The following is a 19,711-nucleotide window of genomic DNA, read 5'->3' on the forward strand; positions in this document are numbered from 1 at the left end:
TAGTGTTGTGCCAACCTTCAGGGTTCTGGGTTCCTCATTACAGGACCTGTGGAAGACTCTGCCAGAAAAACTTTACGCATCTTTAATATATGTGCTCAAAAGTACTGGATCCCAGAGCCCAGTCCTCAGAAAGAGAGAAAGAGAGACATTGCAGGCAAAACATAATTTCTTCTTCGAGGCCCGGATACCATCCATCTTAGGCGATATAAATTGGCCCAAGGTATGGATCCAGTTGTGTAGCTCCTAGAACCTCGCAGAGACCATCAAACAGAGCTTTTCTTCTAAGCACATCTTGCATCGTGACCAAACGCCTTAGGCGCTGACGAAAAAACTGAGGTACTCTCCATATGGGACGGGTTATATAGGAGAGGAACTCTCTCCTTACAAGTAGGGTTGCCAGTGTCCAACACCTGAAGGTGACTAACCCATGATCTAATGAATAGAGCTCTGTGTCCCGTGATGTATGAGCAAGAAAAGTGGATTTAAGGGTTTACAACCACTTTAATAGCCATTCAAACCCCTTTGTGTCAACTTGTGTGCCTGTTATCCGGCCAAAATCACCAGGGTATGTAAACTTTTGATCAGAGTAATTTTTGTAGTTTCTGTTGCGATTTTTTTTTTTGAGTATGATCATACTTTAAAAAAAAAAAAAAAAAACTTCTTTCATGTTGTCATTATGGGGTATTGTTTGTAGAATTTTGAGGATAAAAAATTAATCCATTTTAGACTAAGGCTGTAACAAAAAAAAAATATGGAAAAAGTGAAGAGCTGTGAATACTTTTTGGATGTACTGTAGCATTCATCTGGCATTCTGGGTCTTTCTAGGCCTACATACCTTGATTTTTAAAGATCATCAGAGGATGATTGTGTCTGCACTTTATCCCTAAAATTTATATACCAATACTGCTAAACTGGTTCCCTTTTTTTGCAAGTCCCTGTTTGTGAACTATAAAAGGGTTTGCCTTCTGCCGTAGAGATTTTCAGGCAACCAGAAACACCTTTTGCAATTGGTTTCTTAAATTAGAGACATTTTCTTGCACCCCATGTTCATTGCAAAAAAAAAAAACTCTCCCAAATCTGGTGAAAGACCCTAATGGTCAGTTTTAATATTAACGGATAAATCTGCCATTGTGACCAATGAGAATTGTCACTATTAACGTGCATTATGGCCCCTTTTGAGGGTAATACTTGATGCTTTGTAAAATGAGTATTCAAACTGGCTTCTTTGTTACCATAAGTGTTAGAAATTCTGTTGCTCTTCACAGCAGGACTTTAATGCTGAATTGTTTTTTCGCTTTTCAGCCACAGCCGCAGCCGCAAGCCCCACAGGCTGCAGCGAGGGCAGCAGCAAGACCTGCAGCTCCTCCGGAGCTTCTACAGCCTGAGCCTCAGCTTGTTGGCAGGGGGCGCCAGAGGGGACCTCCGATAGGTGAACGGCCTCCAGCTGATGGTAAGCTTCTCCACTTGGCTTGTTTATAACAGAGTGAATTTTGTATTTATTTAAAGAGATGCCTGCCCATTTACGACTTATTTAGCCCCTCCAGAATTCGTGCAGAAGTTAAGTGTTCTAAAATGCACTTCTGAATCTGAGTTAAAAAAAAAAACAAAAAAAAAACATGTTTGTAATTTTATACCGCAGCAGCAAATGTGGACTAATAAACATGCATAAAACTCAGTTCTGCAGCTGTCAGCTGGATTTCAAGAGATATCACTCGGTGAACGAGGCGGTCGAAGACGGGATTTTCAGGACCTTGGAGTGAACACTCGTCAGACCATCGAGCATGTCAAAACATCCAAAACGGGTATCTGCAGTTGTAGATTGTTATAGGCCCACTGTACTCTGAAATATGAAATTGTATACTGCTTCTTCCCCCCTTTTTTTTCTTTTCCTTTTCCTTTTTTCTTTTTTCTTTTTTCCTTTTCCTTTTTTCTTTTTTCTTTTTTCCTTTTTTCTTTTTCCTTTTTTCTTTTTCCTTTTTTCTTTTTTCTTTTTTCTTTTTCTTTTTCTTTTTCTTTTTCTTTTTCTTTTTCTTTTTCTTCTTTTTCTTTTTCTTTTTCTTTTTCTTTTTCTTTTTCTTTTTCTTTTTTCTTTTTCTTTTTTTCTTTTTCTTTTTCTTTTTCTTTTTTTCTTTTTCTTTTTCTTTTTCTTTTTTTCTTTTTCTTTTTCTTTTTCTTTTTCTTTTTCTTTTTCTTTTTCTTTTTCTTTTTCTTTTTCTTTTTCTTTTTCTTTTTCTTTTTCTTTTTCTTTTTCTTTTTCTTTTTCTTTTTCTTTTTCTTTTTCTTTTTCTTTTTCTTTTTCTTTTTCTTTTTCTTTTTCTTTTTCTTTTTCTTTTTCTTTTTCTTTTTCTTTTTCTTTTTCTTTTTCTTTTTCTTTTTCTTTTTCTTTTTCTTTTTCTTTTTCTTTTTCTTTTTCTTTTTCTTTTTCTTTTTCTTTTTCTTTTTCTTTTTCTTTTCTTTCTTCTGGGGCTTGGGTTCCACAACAGTAATGGGTGTTCTAAACTGTGTACTGTATGTGGAAGTCAAAGTTTGCAAACTGTATTTGCTGTGCATCTGTCAATGTACAGCCTTTGTTCCCCCAAAAGTCTTTCTACCTAACTCAGCAGAGAAAACTACAAGAGTGAAGAAGAAGCCGATCACATGATTCTGAGTGTCAAGTGACTAGGATCCCCTCCGGCTCTTTACTTCTTTCTTCTTTCTTCTTCTTTCTTTTTCATCATTAGTAAACGTAAAAAAAATCCCAATTTGAGTTGTCCCCAGAAAAGCAATAGAGGGGAAATCTTCCAATGGGTACACTAGTTCTAGTGATCTGGTGGTCCCCAAGAGATTCTCTTAATTTTCAGTGATTTCCTCTCCCTTCTTGTTTTGGCTATGGGACAGGAAGTGAAGAAATCTCCCCAGTGGGACAAAAAACATTTACCCAAATAAGAAATAAAAAAAAAATTGCCTATAGCTCTATTCTAAAAAAAATAGAGCTATAGGCAAAAAAAAAAAAAATTAAGTCAGCAGCTACAAATACTGTAGCTGCTGACTTATTAGGACACTTACCCGGTGCTGGGACAAGGCCAATTGGTGCCCAGATGACAAACTGCACAGAGTTCACTCACACATTTTAATTATATGTATTTTTATTGGAGGCACTTTGAAATAATAATGCAACAAATGTGCTTGTAGAAAGGCCTGTTAACTGTTTTTTCTGTCAAGGCCCATGTGAACATACTAAAGTTTTCAGTTTTGCATTCTTTTTTTGTGAGGTAGTGCCCCAATACCAAATATTCACATAAATAGGAAAAATGCAAACTCAAAAAATATCACAAATTTCTCAACCAACATACATGGCCTTCAAAAAAAAGAACCCTCAATACAAAATATTAATATATAACATTCAACTGTAATCTTTCCTAAAGGTAGTCAGTGCCCCAATACAAAATATTCATATAAATATGAAAAGTGCAAAAAAAAAAAAAAAAAAAGACATATTAAACATACAGGGCCTTCAGTCAAATAGATCCATATCTCCCCCACTGTAATGTCCACATCTCCCCATACATCAGTCCGCTCAGCCCCCCCCCCCCCCCCCCCCCCCCCCCCCAACCACCCTGATGTTCTCAGCCCACGACATCACAGCCCTCAACAACTCCACTTTAATGTCCTCAGCGAGTTAGCACACACTTTCCTCCTTTTCAGCTTTTCAGACTAGTGTCCTCACTCCCTGTAACTTCGCCCCCTCCCTCACTTACCTTGCACAGACCGAAGATTGGAGGGAGGCATGGCATGTGTCGGATGGAGGGTGGGTGTTGCAAGATGGTGATTGGTTGCTAAGACTGCCCTTCATCCTAGCAGCCAATCACCTGCTTGTTAACCTCCGGCAGCTCCGCCCTCCATCCAGAACTGTCCCGCCTTCCGCTATCGGCTCTGTGTGAGGATTACAGAGATGGCAGGGGAAAGAAAAGGATGCTAAATGGTGGTACCCGGGGCAGGCCGCGTAGAGTGAGGCGGTCCGTCATTTTAGTGATGCCCGTTTTTAGGACACTTCACTGTGCCCACCCCAATAAATTGTACCACCCAGGGCATCCGCCCCTTCTGCCCCCCCCCCCCCTCATACTGGCTTTGCGCTCGCCTGTCCAGGGATCCCGGGATGTTGGCACTGCAGCCGTTTTTTGTTTTTTTTCAATCAGCTCTCGGGTGATGCTGCCACCATTCCTTGTGAAGGAAACCTTGTGGCTTCACAGCTGGCTCCCTACTGTGCATTGCGCAAAGTGCGCATCGCTTTGTAACTGCCCTGGCGGCGGGGGAAGGAGTGGGGGGGGCAGAACCTCCGAGGGACCTCGCCACGGTAAGGTCTCCCAGAGGTGGAGACAGGTACCCCCCCCCCCCCCCCCCAAAGGTGCCAAATGTGGCGGGGGGGAGGAAGCAAGCGGAGCTTCCCCTTCTGGGTGGAGCTCCGCTTTAAGCTCCACTCTGCTGTGCCAAGTCATGCCCACCTGCTCTTAGTGGGCACTTTGGGCACTGTCATAAAAACAGGTTACTGGTGGTGTACCAAACAAAGACTTTCTAACAGAATAAATCTAGTATCAGGGAGGCGCACAGAAAAGGTTTTCCTGCATTCTGAAGATGGCAGTTACTGCTTTTTATGGTGGCTTTGCACAACTTGAGTTTGATTCTGTGTGACCAGCATTAGGCAGAACCTTTAGTTTCCAATGAAATGCCTTCCTGGTTTGTTTAACCACTTCAGCCCTGGAAGGTTTACCCCCCCTTCATGACCAGGCCATTTTTTGCGATACGGCACTGCTTTACTTTAACTGACAATTGCGCGGTCGTGCGATGCTGTACCCAAATAAAAATGTCCTCTTTTCCCACAAATAGCGCTTTCTTTTGGTGGTATTTGATCACCTCCTGCAGTTTTCTATTTTTTACGCTATAAACAAGACAATTTTGAAAATAAAAAAAATTTTACTTTCTGCTATAAAACGCATCCAATAAAAAATTGTATTTGATCTAAAATCAAATTTCTTCTTCAATTTAGGCCAATATGTATTCTACATATTTTTTGCTAACACAAAATCCCAAAAAGCGTACTGTCTACAAACCTATGGAATTTTTTTTTTTTTAATTTACTAGTAATGGCAGCGATCAGCGACTTGTAGAAAGTTTGCAGCGGGCAGATTGGACAATGACAGTTTTAGCGACCAGTGACACCAATACAGTGATCAGTGCTAAATAATATGCACGGTCACTGTACTAATGACACTGGCTGGGAAAGGGGTTAACATCTGGGGCAATCAAAGGGTTAAATGTGTCATTAGGGAGTGCTTTCTGACTGGGGGGGTGACTACTGCAAGAGGAGATCTGTTTTTCTGCTTAGCAGAAACACAAGATCGGTCTTCTCCTGTCACAGAACTGTAATCTGCCTTGTTTACATTCTGTCTGCCTCGGGAACGATCGGTGGTTCCCAGTGGACCTGCTGATTGGCTCCCGCTGTCAGATCACAGTGGGATGCTGGTCGCCGGCGGCACGCGTGCACGCCCCAGACCCGGAAGGGCAAAATCAGAACATTGTAGAAAACCTGATCTTGGAGACTGTTGGAGTGGGGTTATGAGGAATGGCCTAATATTTGATCACAGGATGGTTGTAGACTTTTTTTCTCCCCTGAATGTTGTGTTCAGTGATTAATGCTTTTGCCTGTAGGTGCGACTGGCAGCGCAATCCAGCTGGTCACCAACCACATCAAACTGGTCTCTCGGCCACAGTGGGTCTTGTTTCAATACCACATTGACTACAATCCTCCTATGGAGTCCTACCGCTTGAGAACCGCTTTGCTATACCAGCATGAAGAAACCATTGGGAAAGCACATGCCTTCGATGGTACCATCTTATTTTTACCTAAAAGGCTCAATAAGGTATCTAATGAGAAACTTCAAATTGTGATAATTTTTTTTTTTTTTTTTTAATTTAAAATTGCATTAACATATAGACTTTTACTTTAATGTTTTTGTGTACTTCTGGTTGAAGGTTACAGAAGTGTTCAGCCAAACACGGAATGGAGAGAACGTGAGAGTGACAATTACACTGACAAATGAGTTGCCGCCAACTTCACCCACCTGCTTTCAGTTTTACAACATCATCTTCAGGAGGTCTGATCATTTAAATAAACTAGGAGTACAGATTTTGAGCGTTTCCTCCTTCTTCTTTTTTTTTTTTTTTTTTTTTTTTTTTTTTTTTTTTCTTGCTGTCATGAGCTTGTAAAGGTGCTTAAGTGTAATGTTGTAAAGGTTGGACCAACCCATGACATGACTGCAATGCACAATATGAAGCATATTATATGGTTTCTGTTTCTCTGTAATAACATTACAGCTTCTTTTTTATCCTATTTATTTTTTTTAAATATATTATTTATTTATTTTTTTTTTTTTTTTACGCCAATGTGGAATTCATGTTTGCAGGCTGCTCAAGATTATGAACATGAAGCAGATTGGACGCAACTACTACAACCCCAGTGATGCTACAGAAGTCAGAGCACACCGGTATAAAAATAGTCTAGATTCTCTTCTATAGAGTTTGTATATCTCTAAGGTACAGCTGTCTTACACAAGATACACTTTAGTCAGTGATCCATGAAATATATGAAAATAAATCATAACCTACCTTCTCTGGGCTTCTGTTAATACAGCTGTAGTGTTGCAGGCCACCCCACCAATGCACAATTCTTTTTTTTTTTTTTTTTTCTGGGAATTTAGTATTGGCAACCCCAGTTGTTGAGACAATGAAAATGGCAGGCCAGGTGTTTCTTACTTTTGGTTTAATGTGCCCATGCAGAAAATGTGTCAGAACTCAGCCCTTGCTACTCCCGCACATTTTGGCGGTTGATTTACTAAAACTGGAGGGTGCAAAATCTGGTGCAGCTGTGCATGGTAGCCAATCCGTTTCTAATGTCAGCTTGCTCAATTGAAGGGATATTGAAGTCTTGTGTGGGTGTTATTTTGAAACAAAAAAAAAAAAGTCATACGGGCATACCCCGCTTTAAGTACACTCACTTTTACATACACTCGCGAGTAAGGACATACCCCTGAGTGTATGTAAAGTGGCTCTCAAGCTAAAGCTGCAGCTGAGTAATCCGTGCCTGGATAGTTCAGATTCCCCACTACTTGGAAACGCACCCCCTGACACTCCCACTACAGTCCCTGACACCCCAGAAGTGAAAAAAGGTATTGCTTCACTTTAAGTACATTTTCATTTTACATACATGCTCTGGTCACATTGTGTACTTAAAAGTGGGGTATGCCTGTACTTGCCTGCTCTGTACAGTGGTTTTGCACAGAGCAGCTCAGACCCTCCTTCTCTGGTCCCCCATCGGTGCTCCTGGCTCCTCCCTCCTGCCGATTGTACCCACAGCGAGCCGCTTTCTACATGCGCATCCAAGCAAGCCGAGCCACTGCTCTGTGTCCATTCAGACACCAGGCCACAGCTCTGCCCTGCCCCCTCTCTGTGGCAGCTGGTGAAGTTTTAGGATGGGGGGGGGGGTGCCAGAGCCTGCCATTTTTTTTACCCCCTCACGCTTCTCAAAAGCCCCACCCCTTATAAAATCCACCCACTCCGTCCCCTGTATTTCAAGTGCTTCCACCCATAGTGTCAGGAGTATACAGCCCCGAAATCACAGGACCGAGTATACAGCTTGGCCTCACAGATCAGGGTATACAGGTGAGCAGCATTACAGATCGGGTTTAGAGAGCACCCCCCGTGACCACATTCTCCCCCCCCCCCCCCCCCCGCCCGCAGAAGGTCCGGCACTTACCGGGCTGTTTAGAGAGGATCCTCCTGTGTCTCCGCTCTCCTCCACATTGCGGACAACAGCGGTGGCAGAGGTGTCTGCTCCTAATGCTTCCTCCGCTCTGTTTCCTCTTCCGCCAAAGCTCTAGGCATCCAATAGGATTGTCTGCAGCTTTGGCCAATCGGGAAACAGGTCTCCCCTTTCTGATTGGCAGGGGGGGGGGGGGGGCACTGTAGTGTGAAATTGGCAAAAATTAATTCTCTATGGTCACACAATTGGGTGGGATCAGTACGCACTCTCTGCGACCCAAGCCCACCCTTTTTTTTTTTTTTTTTTTTTTTGAAGCCCATTGGAGCCTCTGGCTCTATCTGCTACTACATATTGGTCCTCTGAGCTCTGATGTTGGATCCCTCAAGAGGTGGGTTCATGACACCTTGCACTCACAGTATATCCTCAGTCTTTATAGGTTGAATGACGCTAGACTGAGGACATCTTGTGGCGATAAGGAACCGCTGTGGGAGGGCGGTGGAAGAGGTTATTGCTGCCAGAGTTCCCTTTTTTCTTTTTTTTTTTTTTTTTTTTTTGTGTGTGTGTTTTAAAGCTGCCCGAGTGATCTTTTTAAATTAAAGAAAAAAAAGTTAGATGTTAGGCTTTTAAATGGCTTCAAATGAAAAGTTAAAAATTATTTTATAGTTTGTGTGATTTTATATATATATTTTTTATTTTATTTTGCTAGCCTGACTATCTGGCCTGGATTTTCAACCTCCATCCTGCAGTATGAAACCAGCATTATGTTAAATATCGATGTCAGCCATAAAGTACTGAGAAACGAGACCGTCCTCCACCTCATGCGCAATATATATGAGTCGTGTGAGCAGCAAAAGTTTCAGGATTTGTGCACTAAGGAGCTGGTTGGACAGATAGTGCTTACCAAGTAAGAAATAATTTGTGTATGAAAATTTGAGCGTGAAAGGAGGGATTTGATATATTTGGGGTTTTGCAACTTTCTGGCAACAAGCTGTGTAATGTTACCTACTTAAAGTGTTACTAAACCCACAACAGTAAAATCGGTCTGTATATGCAGTAAAGCATGCTTGTTATACTCACGGTGGAACCTAAGGGGTTAATCCTTCGTGTTGTGTAGTAAAAAAAAAAAAAAAAAACTTGTTTTCAACCGGTCTTCTCTGATCCTCCCTTTCCACTGTCCCCAATCTACCTGCTGATCATTCAGAGCCTTGGAGGCACTCTGTACATGCTCAGTTTGGTGTGTATTGCTAGAGAGGTGTGTGTGTGTGGGGGGGGGGGGGGGGGGGGTGTTGGCAGGGTGCATGTGATCGGCTGTGGGCCAATCAACACTGTCCAGACAGGGGGTCAGGGATCATGCAGCCTCATAAGTCAGAGGAGACTGAAAACCGCCTCCTACAAGCTTTAACCAGTGCTTGGCCAGACACTGATAGAAGTCACAAGACTGCTATGTACTGATGAGAAAAGGTATTTAGCAGTTTATATTTACTAAAATTATTGCATTTCGATGTACTGTGGGAGACCAGATATAGTGAATGCTGGGTCCTTGGTTTAGTAACACTTTAACCCTAATCTTCATTACATAGACCTTTTGTATAACTGATAGCATTGGTGGCCGGCGCTCAATATTTTATGGGGGGGTGGTGGGGCGGCAAACCAACGACACCCCCTCCCCTGTGGGAGACTGACGGGGATGCGGCGAGGGCCGTTACTTCTCCTCCCCGGGCAAAACAGAGTGAGTCTTGAGATGCGATTGACCAGGGAGTCCGAAGACTCGCTATTGTCACACAACTGGGGGGGCACTGCGCCCTGAGCCCACCCTTTTTTGAAGCCAATGGGCGCCTCTGGCTCTAATCGCGTGCTTCTAAAAAATTAAATTGAAATCCATGCGTCTGGCGCCCTGCATGTAGATTAGGGGAGCGGCGCTCGTATGGACGGGTCACCACTGATTGAAAGGAGCAGTTACTATCACAATTTTATAAAGTGGGGGGTCCCTACAGAGATTTCTCAGCAGTAAGAAGTCTGTGAACTCTGGCCTAATCAGATAATGTATTTTCTGCCTGTATTGCAGCGATTTGCCTCTGAAATTTTATAGCACAGGACTAGTCCCAGCAAGTGTAGTGGTGTGTGTTTGTTTTTTTTTTTCTCTAGCGTCTGAGTCTGGATGTCTTTTTCTTCTCTGCTCTGATAGATGCAAACCGTTTTATTTTAGCTGTAGCTGCAGCCTCCGTTTAGCAGCTTTATGGATCGGTTGACTCCTTGGCCAGTGCCTTGGGTGACTATACCCAGACTCCTCTAGAAAAAAGATGTGCGGCTAGCCTGTAATGCTACTTCAGCAATCAGGTTCTACATGTGTGCTCACCTTGGCACCTAACTCATTCTAATGAGTTAGCCACAGGGTGCTATACAGGTCCAGGGCAGTAACGCCACCATCTGGACTGACCCTGTTGCTGTATGGTCCAAGGACATGGCCCAAGAACCTGGGTGTATTTTGCATCTTTCTGTCCTTCATTAGTTGGAGCTCTTGCCCCTTGCATTACCCTATTATGCGGACAGGTTAGCAGACACTCCTTGAATGAACCTCCTCACTACATATGAAAAGGGTTCTTTGGCTCAAGTGTTGGTCTGCGGAGCTTCCTCGTAGGAAGCATTTCATGTAGATGCCTTTTGAAGAACCGTGCCTTTTAATGGTGATTCTTTGGACCCTTACAGCTAGGAAGTCCTGGGGGTAACCATACTCCTACAACGGAAGAAGAATGCATAAGCACCCACTGGCATACCTTTCAGTTTCTGAAATGGAGAGTTCCTTTTAGAATCTCTTAGGCCTCTGGGTATAAAGTGTTAGCTCGGCTTACACTCCACTGTAAAATCTCAAAGTCAAAGCCTACTGTGTCCAAGTACAGCCCCTCCTCATTTGCCTGTACAGCCCCTCCTCATTTTCCTTTACAGCCATCTGGGCACAGGGCATTTCAAACATCTGGGTCCAGAACCTTGTATCCTGGGGCTACGAGAGGGAGCTCCAGTCTTTCGACCCACCCCCCATTTCATGCAGTTAAATCCCTTCTGAGGGGAAGAGGGCAAGTTATCTTCATGCTGCTCTCAGCATCTCCTCACAGAGGGGGGTCATTACAGTTCCATAAACGGAGAGATGTCAGGATTTCTATTCCAACCTATTTGCTGTACCCAAGGCAAAGAGTGGCAGTCGCCTTATTCTAGAATGTACCAGGTCAGCCATCGATTACCTTTTTAGCCCGGGGGACCTTCTGACTTCTGTGGACATCAGATGCCTACTTACACATTCCCATCTTCCCCCGTGTCAACACTACTTGCCTTTTTTGCTGTGGGCAGACAATATTACTGGTTTGTGGCCCTCCTTTTTGATGTGTCCTCAGCACCTGGTGTTTTCACCAAAATGTTGCCTCCTCAATGTGTCTGTCGGGGCATCTCCATTGAGCAGAATCTGCAAAGGTTTAGATGGATCCCAAATTTCCAGAAGTTGACATTTGAATTGGCCCACCACTTTGGACCATCTCCAGAATCGGGCTCAAAAACTCTAAAGTTTTGCTCCTGCCGACAAGTTCTCGGCCCTCTGCTTCCAGTTCGGGCCCTGAGGTCCAGGGGACACCCATCAATTTGCCTTTGCATTCGGGTCTTTGGCCTGATGGTTGTCTCCTTCAAGGCAGTATCACACACACACACACCCAAGTGGTATGGAAATGGCTTACCTCAGCCACCAAGAAAGCAAAAGGCTTTGCCCTGTTCAAAGGGAAGTGAGCCTCATTCTAACCTGGGTGGAACTACACATTCTGACCACGTCTGGGGTGCACAGTTGGCAGGCAGACTCTTAGTCTTCGGTGTCTCTTTCCAGGAGCATGGTCTCTTCACCCAGAGGTGTTTCAAGACCTCTGTTGCAGGTGAGGGACACCAGGCATGGATCTTCTAGTGTCCAGATTCAACAGCAAGCTGGACAGGTCTGTTGCCAGGACCACAGACTGTCAGGTCTTTGGAGTGGATGCCCTGATGACTCCATGGGATAAGTTCAACTTATTCTGATCTCATAGGGCTCCTGGCAGGCTCTCACCAGATCAGCCAGATCTTCTGTCCCAGGTGCCATCATCCTGCTTCCTGAACACTGACTTTGAGCATGGCTATTTTGAGGCCCAAAACCCTTTCTCTCCTCTGTCTGGATGTGGTATGCGACAATTGGCTTTACTCCTTGTCATTTGAGGGACCCTGTAGGGGGACATCCTGCCCCTGATTTCACCATTGCCAGGTAGATTAGGTAAGTTATCACTTGAGCCTAATTGCGTTGTGCTAAACTGAGGCTTCCCAAGAGTGGGAAAGGTTACGCTAGGGCTGTCCTTAGTTTTGTTTGCCAGTATCCAATAACCTGAAGGTAGCTGCATAAACCCAATCATCTAACATTAAGCTCCTGTGTAATGTAATGAGCGCCAAGAAAAATTTTACAGGTTGGTCCAAAACTTTTTTTTTTTTTTTCTTTTTCTTTTTTCTTTTTGTTTTTTTTTTTTTTTTTTTTTCTTGTAAACCCCTTTGCTTCAATTACTTTTTGCAGGTACAACAATAGGACATACCGCATAGATGAGATTAACTGGACTATGACTCCAGCGGCTACATTTAAGAAATCGGATAAGGACGTCTCCTATCTGGAATACTACAAAAATGTAAGTTCTGCATGCCAAACCCACCTCTACAGTACCTTGGAGTGTTTCCTGGCTCTGCTTACAGCCAGGGCTGTTTTTTAAAGTGGAAAATTTAGACTCAACAATGAAAATGGGTGGACAAGCAGGAATTTTTTTTTTTTTTTTTTTTTTTTAAAAAAAGGTTTTTTCAATTTTACAACAAAGAGGAAAAAAAAACAAAACCATAGTGCCCCATGAACAATAAACACAACAAAAAATCCAAAAACGGTGTAGGACATCATATCTTGTACAAATTAGAACCTTTCCCAACATTTGCTCCCTAAAATACTTAAACTTAACTGTAACTTTTATATAATAAATGGCGCTGTGCTGCTTAAGTGCACATATATTGCACTACGAGTATTGTGCAAAATGAAAGAACACTGTGTAGTGTTGGTAAGTGAAAGGGCAAAAAAGCAATCAAATGGTGTGCAACTCTGCAAATAAACACTTAAAAACTATAAATTCATATAATCAATGCTCAGTGACTGGTGTATAGAGAGCAGATAGGTATACAGAGATAAGCATAACTAGTCCATAAGTAAAATGTGGATAATTCAACAGTACAGTGTGCTAGAGTCCTTTGAGGCAATGGTGTGTCCCTTCACTATTAGATGTGTATATCGATAGTCTGTCTCTTCTCTTTCCACCGCGATGACATCTCTGTGCTCTCTAGCCTCTCGCCTTAATACTGCTTGGTTACAACATTTAGTTGGTAACTCAATTTGGTGGTCCATTTGTCTCCACTCCCCTCTAGGGGTCCTCTAGTAATCCTCCCTGGCTAACCAATCTTTGTTAGGTAGAGTCCACTCGCTGTATCATTCGTAGTTGGATGTTACTGTGAAAGACTTCCCATAGTGTATTACCGTTTTTTAAAAGCTATTTATTTAGGTTAAACCGCTTTTTACTCATGTTTGGAACAATTCCCAGAAGAAGTCACGTGGGTGTGACGTAACGCGTAGGATGTGAGCGTAGGCATACCAGAAGTGGTGTCAGCGTTGGTACAAGTTCAGCCAGCACTCATGGATTACATACGTTTTTTTATTGTTCCAAATGTGAGTAAAAAGTTGCTTTTAACTTAAATCATTTAAAATGGTAATACACTATGGAAAGTCTCTTTCACATATATATCTAACTACGGATGATACTGAGAGTGGACACCTGGGATTACCATAGAGGAGACCACACTTGCCATAAAGATCTGTTAGCCTGGATTATATTAATTTATCCTACCATAAAGCATTGAGCACACTATATTGCATCCATTTTGGGTAAGTAACTTTGTTTTTCCCTAATGGATTGATAAGATTTTAGATACAAATTCATTGTTGCATGAGGAATGTATTGAATTGTGTATGATTATACTCAGAAAAATGTGATAACCTGATTTGTACCAACTTCTTATGAATAGGCTGTATTTTTTGCTGTTGCTCATTGTTCTTCCTTTTTGCTTTATTGTAGATTTTGTTTAACTGTCTGTGATTTACTTGTTTTAAATACACACAATTCTGTTGGCCCTGATGAAGCAGGTAATCCGCGAAACACGCTGACCTTCTCAGAAGATTTGATGCGCTTTTCTTTGTAATGTATTTCACAGACAACGTGTTTTTTTTTGGGGGGGGGGGGTTTGTTTTTTATTACATACAATATAAAAAAAAGGTTTTTATACAAACTTTATGATCTAGGATAATTTTTTCTTTTTGTGTGACTCTAGGGTATATTTAAAGTCCCAAAATACTCTTTTTCCTTTTGCTATTATATTAGGATGATACCCTAGTGCTCACACATTTTAGATTTTAGATTTACTGCATTCTTTATGGTAAATATTTGCAGAGTTTGACCAGAGCACACCATTTGAGTGCTTTTTTGCACTTTCACTTACCAGCACTACACAGTGTTCTTTCATTCTTTCATTCTTTCATTATGTCATTTTGTTTTGCACAATACTCAGTGCATTATATGTTCACTTTAGTAGCATAGCACCATTTATTATATACAAGTTGCATATCACATTAACCACGGATAAGCTATTAGGTTCTTGAAGCAGTTGGCTATTTAAATCCATCCTATCCCACCTTAAGTGATGGCGCGGGAGCACTCATTAATCTTAAAAGGAACCAGAGGCGGCTCTAGGCTTTGTGAGGCCTTAGGCAAAATTTTACAGGGCACCCTCCTCACCCATCAGACATATGCAGCCAATACAACATCTGGGATCCAGCAAGGTGACAACCCCTCTAGGATTTTCCCCTGTGCCTTGGGAGAATGGGAAGGGGGTGTCAATGAATCATTCCACATCCACAGAGGAAGGAGAGTGGGGGGATCCCAGGGCAGAGAGAGAGAGATAGAGGGGGAGGGAGTGAGTGAGTGAGAGGGAGGGAGAAGGAGGGGGAGGGAGCGAGAGAGAGAGAGAGAGAGACCGCAGGAAGCTGTGTGTAATGCTTGGTACGGTACCGTTCATGACGGCCAACAGCAGACAGGGTCCATTCTCATTCTGGGTGGGGACAGTCTCCTGCTCCTTCCAGAGGATCTATCTGGAGATGGAGTGGTCCCTGGTCACCTTTACCTTCCACCCATCCTTGTTTTCCGGCCCCAGTCAGCCTGTCCTCCAGTCCTGGGAGGTCTCTTCTCCCTCCAGGACTATCGATCCTTGCAAGCCTCGCTGCTCAACTTGCCCGCCAGGCCCAGACTGGGACAAAAAAATAGACTGAGCAGCCCATGATAGTGGTCCCTTCCCCGCTCCCCAGCCTGAGAGATCCCTGCAGCAGCCGGAGTGAAAAGAGGGGGGGACCTAGCAGAGCTGCCCGGGGTGAGGGGCCAGAAAAGAGAACAGGGGTGGTGGAGAGCACGGGAGTGAGGCTGAGAGCAGCAGAGGGGGGGGGGGGGGCAAGAGTGTGCGGGTAAGAGCACTGGGGGAGTGGAGAGCAGGGGGGTGGAGAGCACTGGGGGAGCTGGAGAGCACTAGGGGGGTCACTGGCGGGAGTGGAGAGCCTGGCAAGGGCAGAGAGCATGGGGGGGTGATGGAGAGCATAGGGGCCAGAGAGTACTGGGGGAGGGGCAGAAGAGCATACAGAGGGTGGGGAGCACTGGGGGAGCTGGATAGCACAGTGTGGTGGAGAGCATGGGGGGAAGCCAGGGAGAAAAGTGGGGGCTGGAAAGCACAAGGGGGGAGCTGGAGAGCACTGTGGGGGAAGTTGAAAGCACAGCGGGAGCCAGAGAGCACTGGGGGGGAACTGGACAGCACAGGGGGCAGAGAGCACTGGGGTGCAGATAGAACTGGGAGGGGTTAGGGAGCACGGGGGAGCAGAGAGCACTGTTGGGGGGAGCCAGGGAGCACGGGGGGTCGGAGAGCACTGGGGGGGAGTATGGGGGAGATGGGGAGGACCAAAGCACTGTGGGGGGATATTAGTGTGGGGGGAGCCAGAGAGCACAGAGCACTGGGGGGAGGTGGAGAGCAGTGGGGGGGGGCAACTGGACAGCACAGTGGGGGGAGCCAGGGAGCACAGAGGGGACTGGGTAGCAGTGGGGGCGAACTAGACAGCACTGTGGGGGGGGGAGCACTGTGGGGGAGCCAGGGAGCACAGTAATGGGGGACTGGACAGCACAGTAGGGGGGAGAGCATGGGGGGGAGCTGGGGAGCAGTGGGGCGGGGACTGGACACCACAGTGGGGGAGCCAGGGAGCACTGGGGGGAGCCAGGGAGCAGAGGAGGTGTACAGGGAGAACTGGGAGGAACCAGGGAGCACGGGGGCAGTAAAAGAGTTGGATAGGAGGAGCTCTGGTGGATGGATCCCATCCCAGCGCCTGCTGCAGCCTGGCCGACCGCCCAGAGAGTGCCCGGCCGTGCCGCCCTCCTGTGTGCCTGGATAGGAGGAACGGTGGGACAGCTCAGCTGCATATGGAGGAATTGATCTTTCCGTATTCTTTCTGCAGCCAATGAACGCCCACAGAAGAAGCGGTCATTCAGCGGCTGCAGGAGGAATATGGAAAGATCAATTCCTCCATATGCAGCTGAGCTGTCCCCCGCCGCTCCTCCTATCCAGGCACACAGGAGGGCTGCACGGCTGGGCACTCGCGTTCTCTCTGGGCGGTTGGCCAGGCTGCAGCAGGCGCTGGGATGGGATCCATCCACCAGAGCTCCTCCTTCTCCTTCACAGACAGTCAGTCATAGGGCAGGGATAGTTTCTGCCGCCTGGCCCAACTCCTGACCCAAATAGGCAGCCGGCCAGACGCGGAGAGGCCAGGTGAGCGGCACGGGCTGATCTTAGCTGCTTTAGGGCCCCATATGGACTTGCGGCCCGCCCGGTGTGCCCTATGGCTGCCTGCAGGGCTTTTACAGATGGCACCTGGAGCCTGTTGCTCAGTCCAGCGATCGAGCAGAGGCAAATTAGGCGGCCGCGAGGCCCCTGTGAGTGAGAGGCCTTAGGTGGCCGCCTAATTTTCCTGATTAGAGAGCCGCCCCTAAAAGGAACCTCCCTTCAGAGTAGTAGACATTGTCATAATATTGGAAACAACAATTTTCATAATCACAAGAATCGAGTATCCTTAGTCCAACCTAAATACAGCACCTGCCTCCTAAACAGGTGAGTTCACTGATGAAACAAATGTCACTTCTGCAGAGGACAACCATGGTTTTGATATCTTTTTTTAGAATTTTTTTTTCTTTTAAGACAACCCCAATGATTATATGTCAGTTCCCCCCCCCCCCAAAAGAGAATTAACAGCTTCTCTCCATTGTGACAAATCAGGAGGGGTGGGATTTTAATGCAGAACAGACATGTTTTGTCTCTTCTGCATTAAGGCTGGGTTCACACGTAGCTGATTCGTTGGACAAACTCCATTAGCTCAGCGGGGGATCGCTCTGTTGATCCCCACTGAGCCTGTCTGTTTTAATTCGATCCACTGGACGGATGGTGAACGTATCGCCATCTGTCTGTTTTGAGCAGATCTTATCGGATGGCAGGTGGGTGTCTGTCTCTGCTGACAACTGCCTGCCCATAGAAGTCAATGGATGGCCTGCTCGGATCTGCCTGAAAAACGGATAGGTGTATCCGAGCGGGCAGTTTGTGTGAAAGTGGCCTAAGGCTACCTGCCTGTCTGTCCCTGTACAGTAAATTTGCGCATGAGCTGGAGTGATGTCACCTCAGCCCAGCCAGTAAACGCAACAAAAAATTTTGGGGTGGCTGGAGTTGAGTTCCAGGGGCAGCACATCTCTAGATTCAAGGTGCGTTTAGTTCCACTTTAAAGTGACACTACTGTTTCCTGTAACGGCATGAGGCTTGACAGGAGGAACCACTGAGTGCAGCAGGGGACATAGCAGATCGCCAATCACAGTGTTGGTTTCAATAGACTTCAGCAGCACTAAGAGAGGTAGGTAAACTGGGTGAGTATTGTATCCAAAAATTGAATCGATTTGATTAAAATATCTACGGTAATTTTTATCTTCTAATGGGCTATTCATATTGCTCTTTATTTACATTTCATTAGTAGCTTGTTTAATGGTGCTTGGGGTGTGTGTGTGTGTATTTTATTTTTTGTTTTTTTTTCCCCTCAATTCAGCAATACAATATAAATATCCAGGATCCAAAGCAGCCCATGCTTGTCAGCATATCCAAAAGAACCAAGCCAGGTGTCCCCAATGGTGCTATTATGTTGGTGCCAGAACTTTGTAACATGACAGGTGAGAACAGGCCTTTTATCCATTACACTGTATTTGTAACTGCGGTTTTTATTTCCTCCAGAGATTAGTTTGCCACTTCAATACCGGGCACTTTTACCCCCTTCCTGCCCAGGACAATTTTCAGCTTTCAGCGCTTTTGGATTTAAATGACATTTGCATGGTCATTCAACACTTTACCCAAACTACATTTATATCATTTTGTTCACACAACTAGAGCTTTCTCTTGGTGGTATTTAATCACCACTGGGTTTTTTATTTTTTGCTACATGAAAGACTGAAAATTTAAAAATGTGTTTATACAATGTTACAAATAATTGTTCTTCATAAATTTATCCCCAAAATGTATTCTGCTACATTCCTTTGGTGAAAATAATCCAAATCGGCGTAAATTTATTTAGTCTGTAGGCAGGGGCGTTGCTAGGTCTGCAAAAGATCTGGGGCTTGAGCCCATAGCAGCGGTCCCCAACCGGGGAGGGGGGGTCGGGGGCATGTAGGTGGTAAGCAATTTTTCATGGGCAATGGCTGGTGTTGGCTCTTCATCATGGCACCTTGGTTGATATGCTGTCAGGGTGATTGAAGTGCATTGTTTCTATTGTTACATTCTAATATATAATGAAGTGGTTCAACTCACCATAATGCAGAATCAGTGGGAGCCCTGGGCGTGTCAGTTGCCACTGTCACCTGGCACCAGATGTGGATTGTCAGTTGCCACTGGCACCAGATGTGGATTGTCAGTTGCCACTGGCACCAGATGTGGATTGTCAGTTGCCACTGGCACCAGATGTGGATTGTCAGTTGCCACTGGCACCAGATGTGGATTGTCACATCACCTGCAACCTGATGCGGATTGTCACTTGCCACGTCTCCTGGCACCAAATGTGTATTAAATCGAAAAATAGAAAGAAATGGACTTTGAAGGCACGTATAAAATATAACAAATTTTTAATAGTTCACATATAGACTACATATACAATGCACATTGACTAAGACACATATTGTAGAAATTACAACAGGAAAGGAACCATTGATCAAACCCAAGAGTGTTCTTCCTGTGGGGCTTGTATTGCTTAACATCAATAAGACCTCCACTAGGGTATGGCATCCGCTAATGGGTTGTTCATGGTCCTTATGGATTTAAAATTTGCTCAACTTGTTTCGCGATTTGAAGTTATCGCTTCTTCAGGAGCTCTGTATCATTGGTTAGAGAGATAAGTTTACAATTGGAAAACAAATATTCAAACATCATATCAATGCTTGATCATATACGCATATAGTGTGAACTTAAGAAAGCTTGGTATCTTAAATTCACCCCTGCTGATAGAACGCTGCTACAGACCAACATCGAACCTCTCCTGATTGATGGGAGAGGATGACCACATAAACTGGACAACAACCCCCTAGGCCGAACAGGGCCTCAAAATGCAGATACTGTGGTATGGGGGTGCATCTGATAACTAAAAAATATATAAGAAAATATCTGCATATTGGGCTGGACAGGCTTATACATTGCTTTTAAAAGGGCGAAACTGCAAAAGAGGCGATCTGA

At 44.6% G+C, this 19,711-nt stretch overlaps 1 protein-coding gene across 1 annotated transcript in view; it reads left to right on the forward strand.

The window, feature by feature from the left end:
- The first annotated feature begins 1,203 nt into the window (after positions 1 to 1,203).
- Positions 1,204 to 19,711, forward strand: part of LOC141126532 (piwi-like protein 1) — an 89,438-nt gene continuing 70,930 nt past the window's right edge. Inside the window, exons 1-8 of the mRNA XM_073612467.1 lie at positions 1,204 to 1,450; positions 1,677 to 1,802; positions 5,686 to 5,897; positions 6,010 to 6,131; positions 6,441 to 6,521; positions 8,502 to 8,699; positions 12,363 to 12,471; positions 18,045 to 18,165. Of these exons, the coding sequence (XP_073468568.1) occupies positions 1,204 to 1,450; positions 1,677 to 1,802; positions 5,686 to 5,897; positions 6,010 to 6,131; positions 6,441 to 6,521; positions 8,502 to 8,699; positions 12,363 to 12,471; positions 18,045 to 18,165 (1,216 nt within the window). The remainder of the gene's footprint in view (positions 1,451 to 1,676; positions 1,803 to 5,685; positions 5,898 to 6,009; positions 6,132 to 6,440; positions 6,522 to 8,501; positions 8,700 to 12,362; positions 12,472 to 18,044; positions 18,166 to 19,711) is intronic.

This window comes from Aquarana catesbeiana, linkage group LG02, assembly GCF_042186555.1.
Source record: "Aquarana catesbeiana isolate 2022-GZ linkage group LG02, ASM4218655v1, whole genome shotgun sequence".
NCBI lineage: Eukaryota > Metazoa > Chordata > Amphibia > Anura > Ranidae > Aquarana > Aquarana catesbeiana.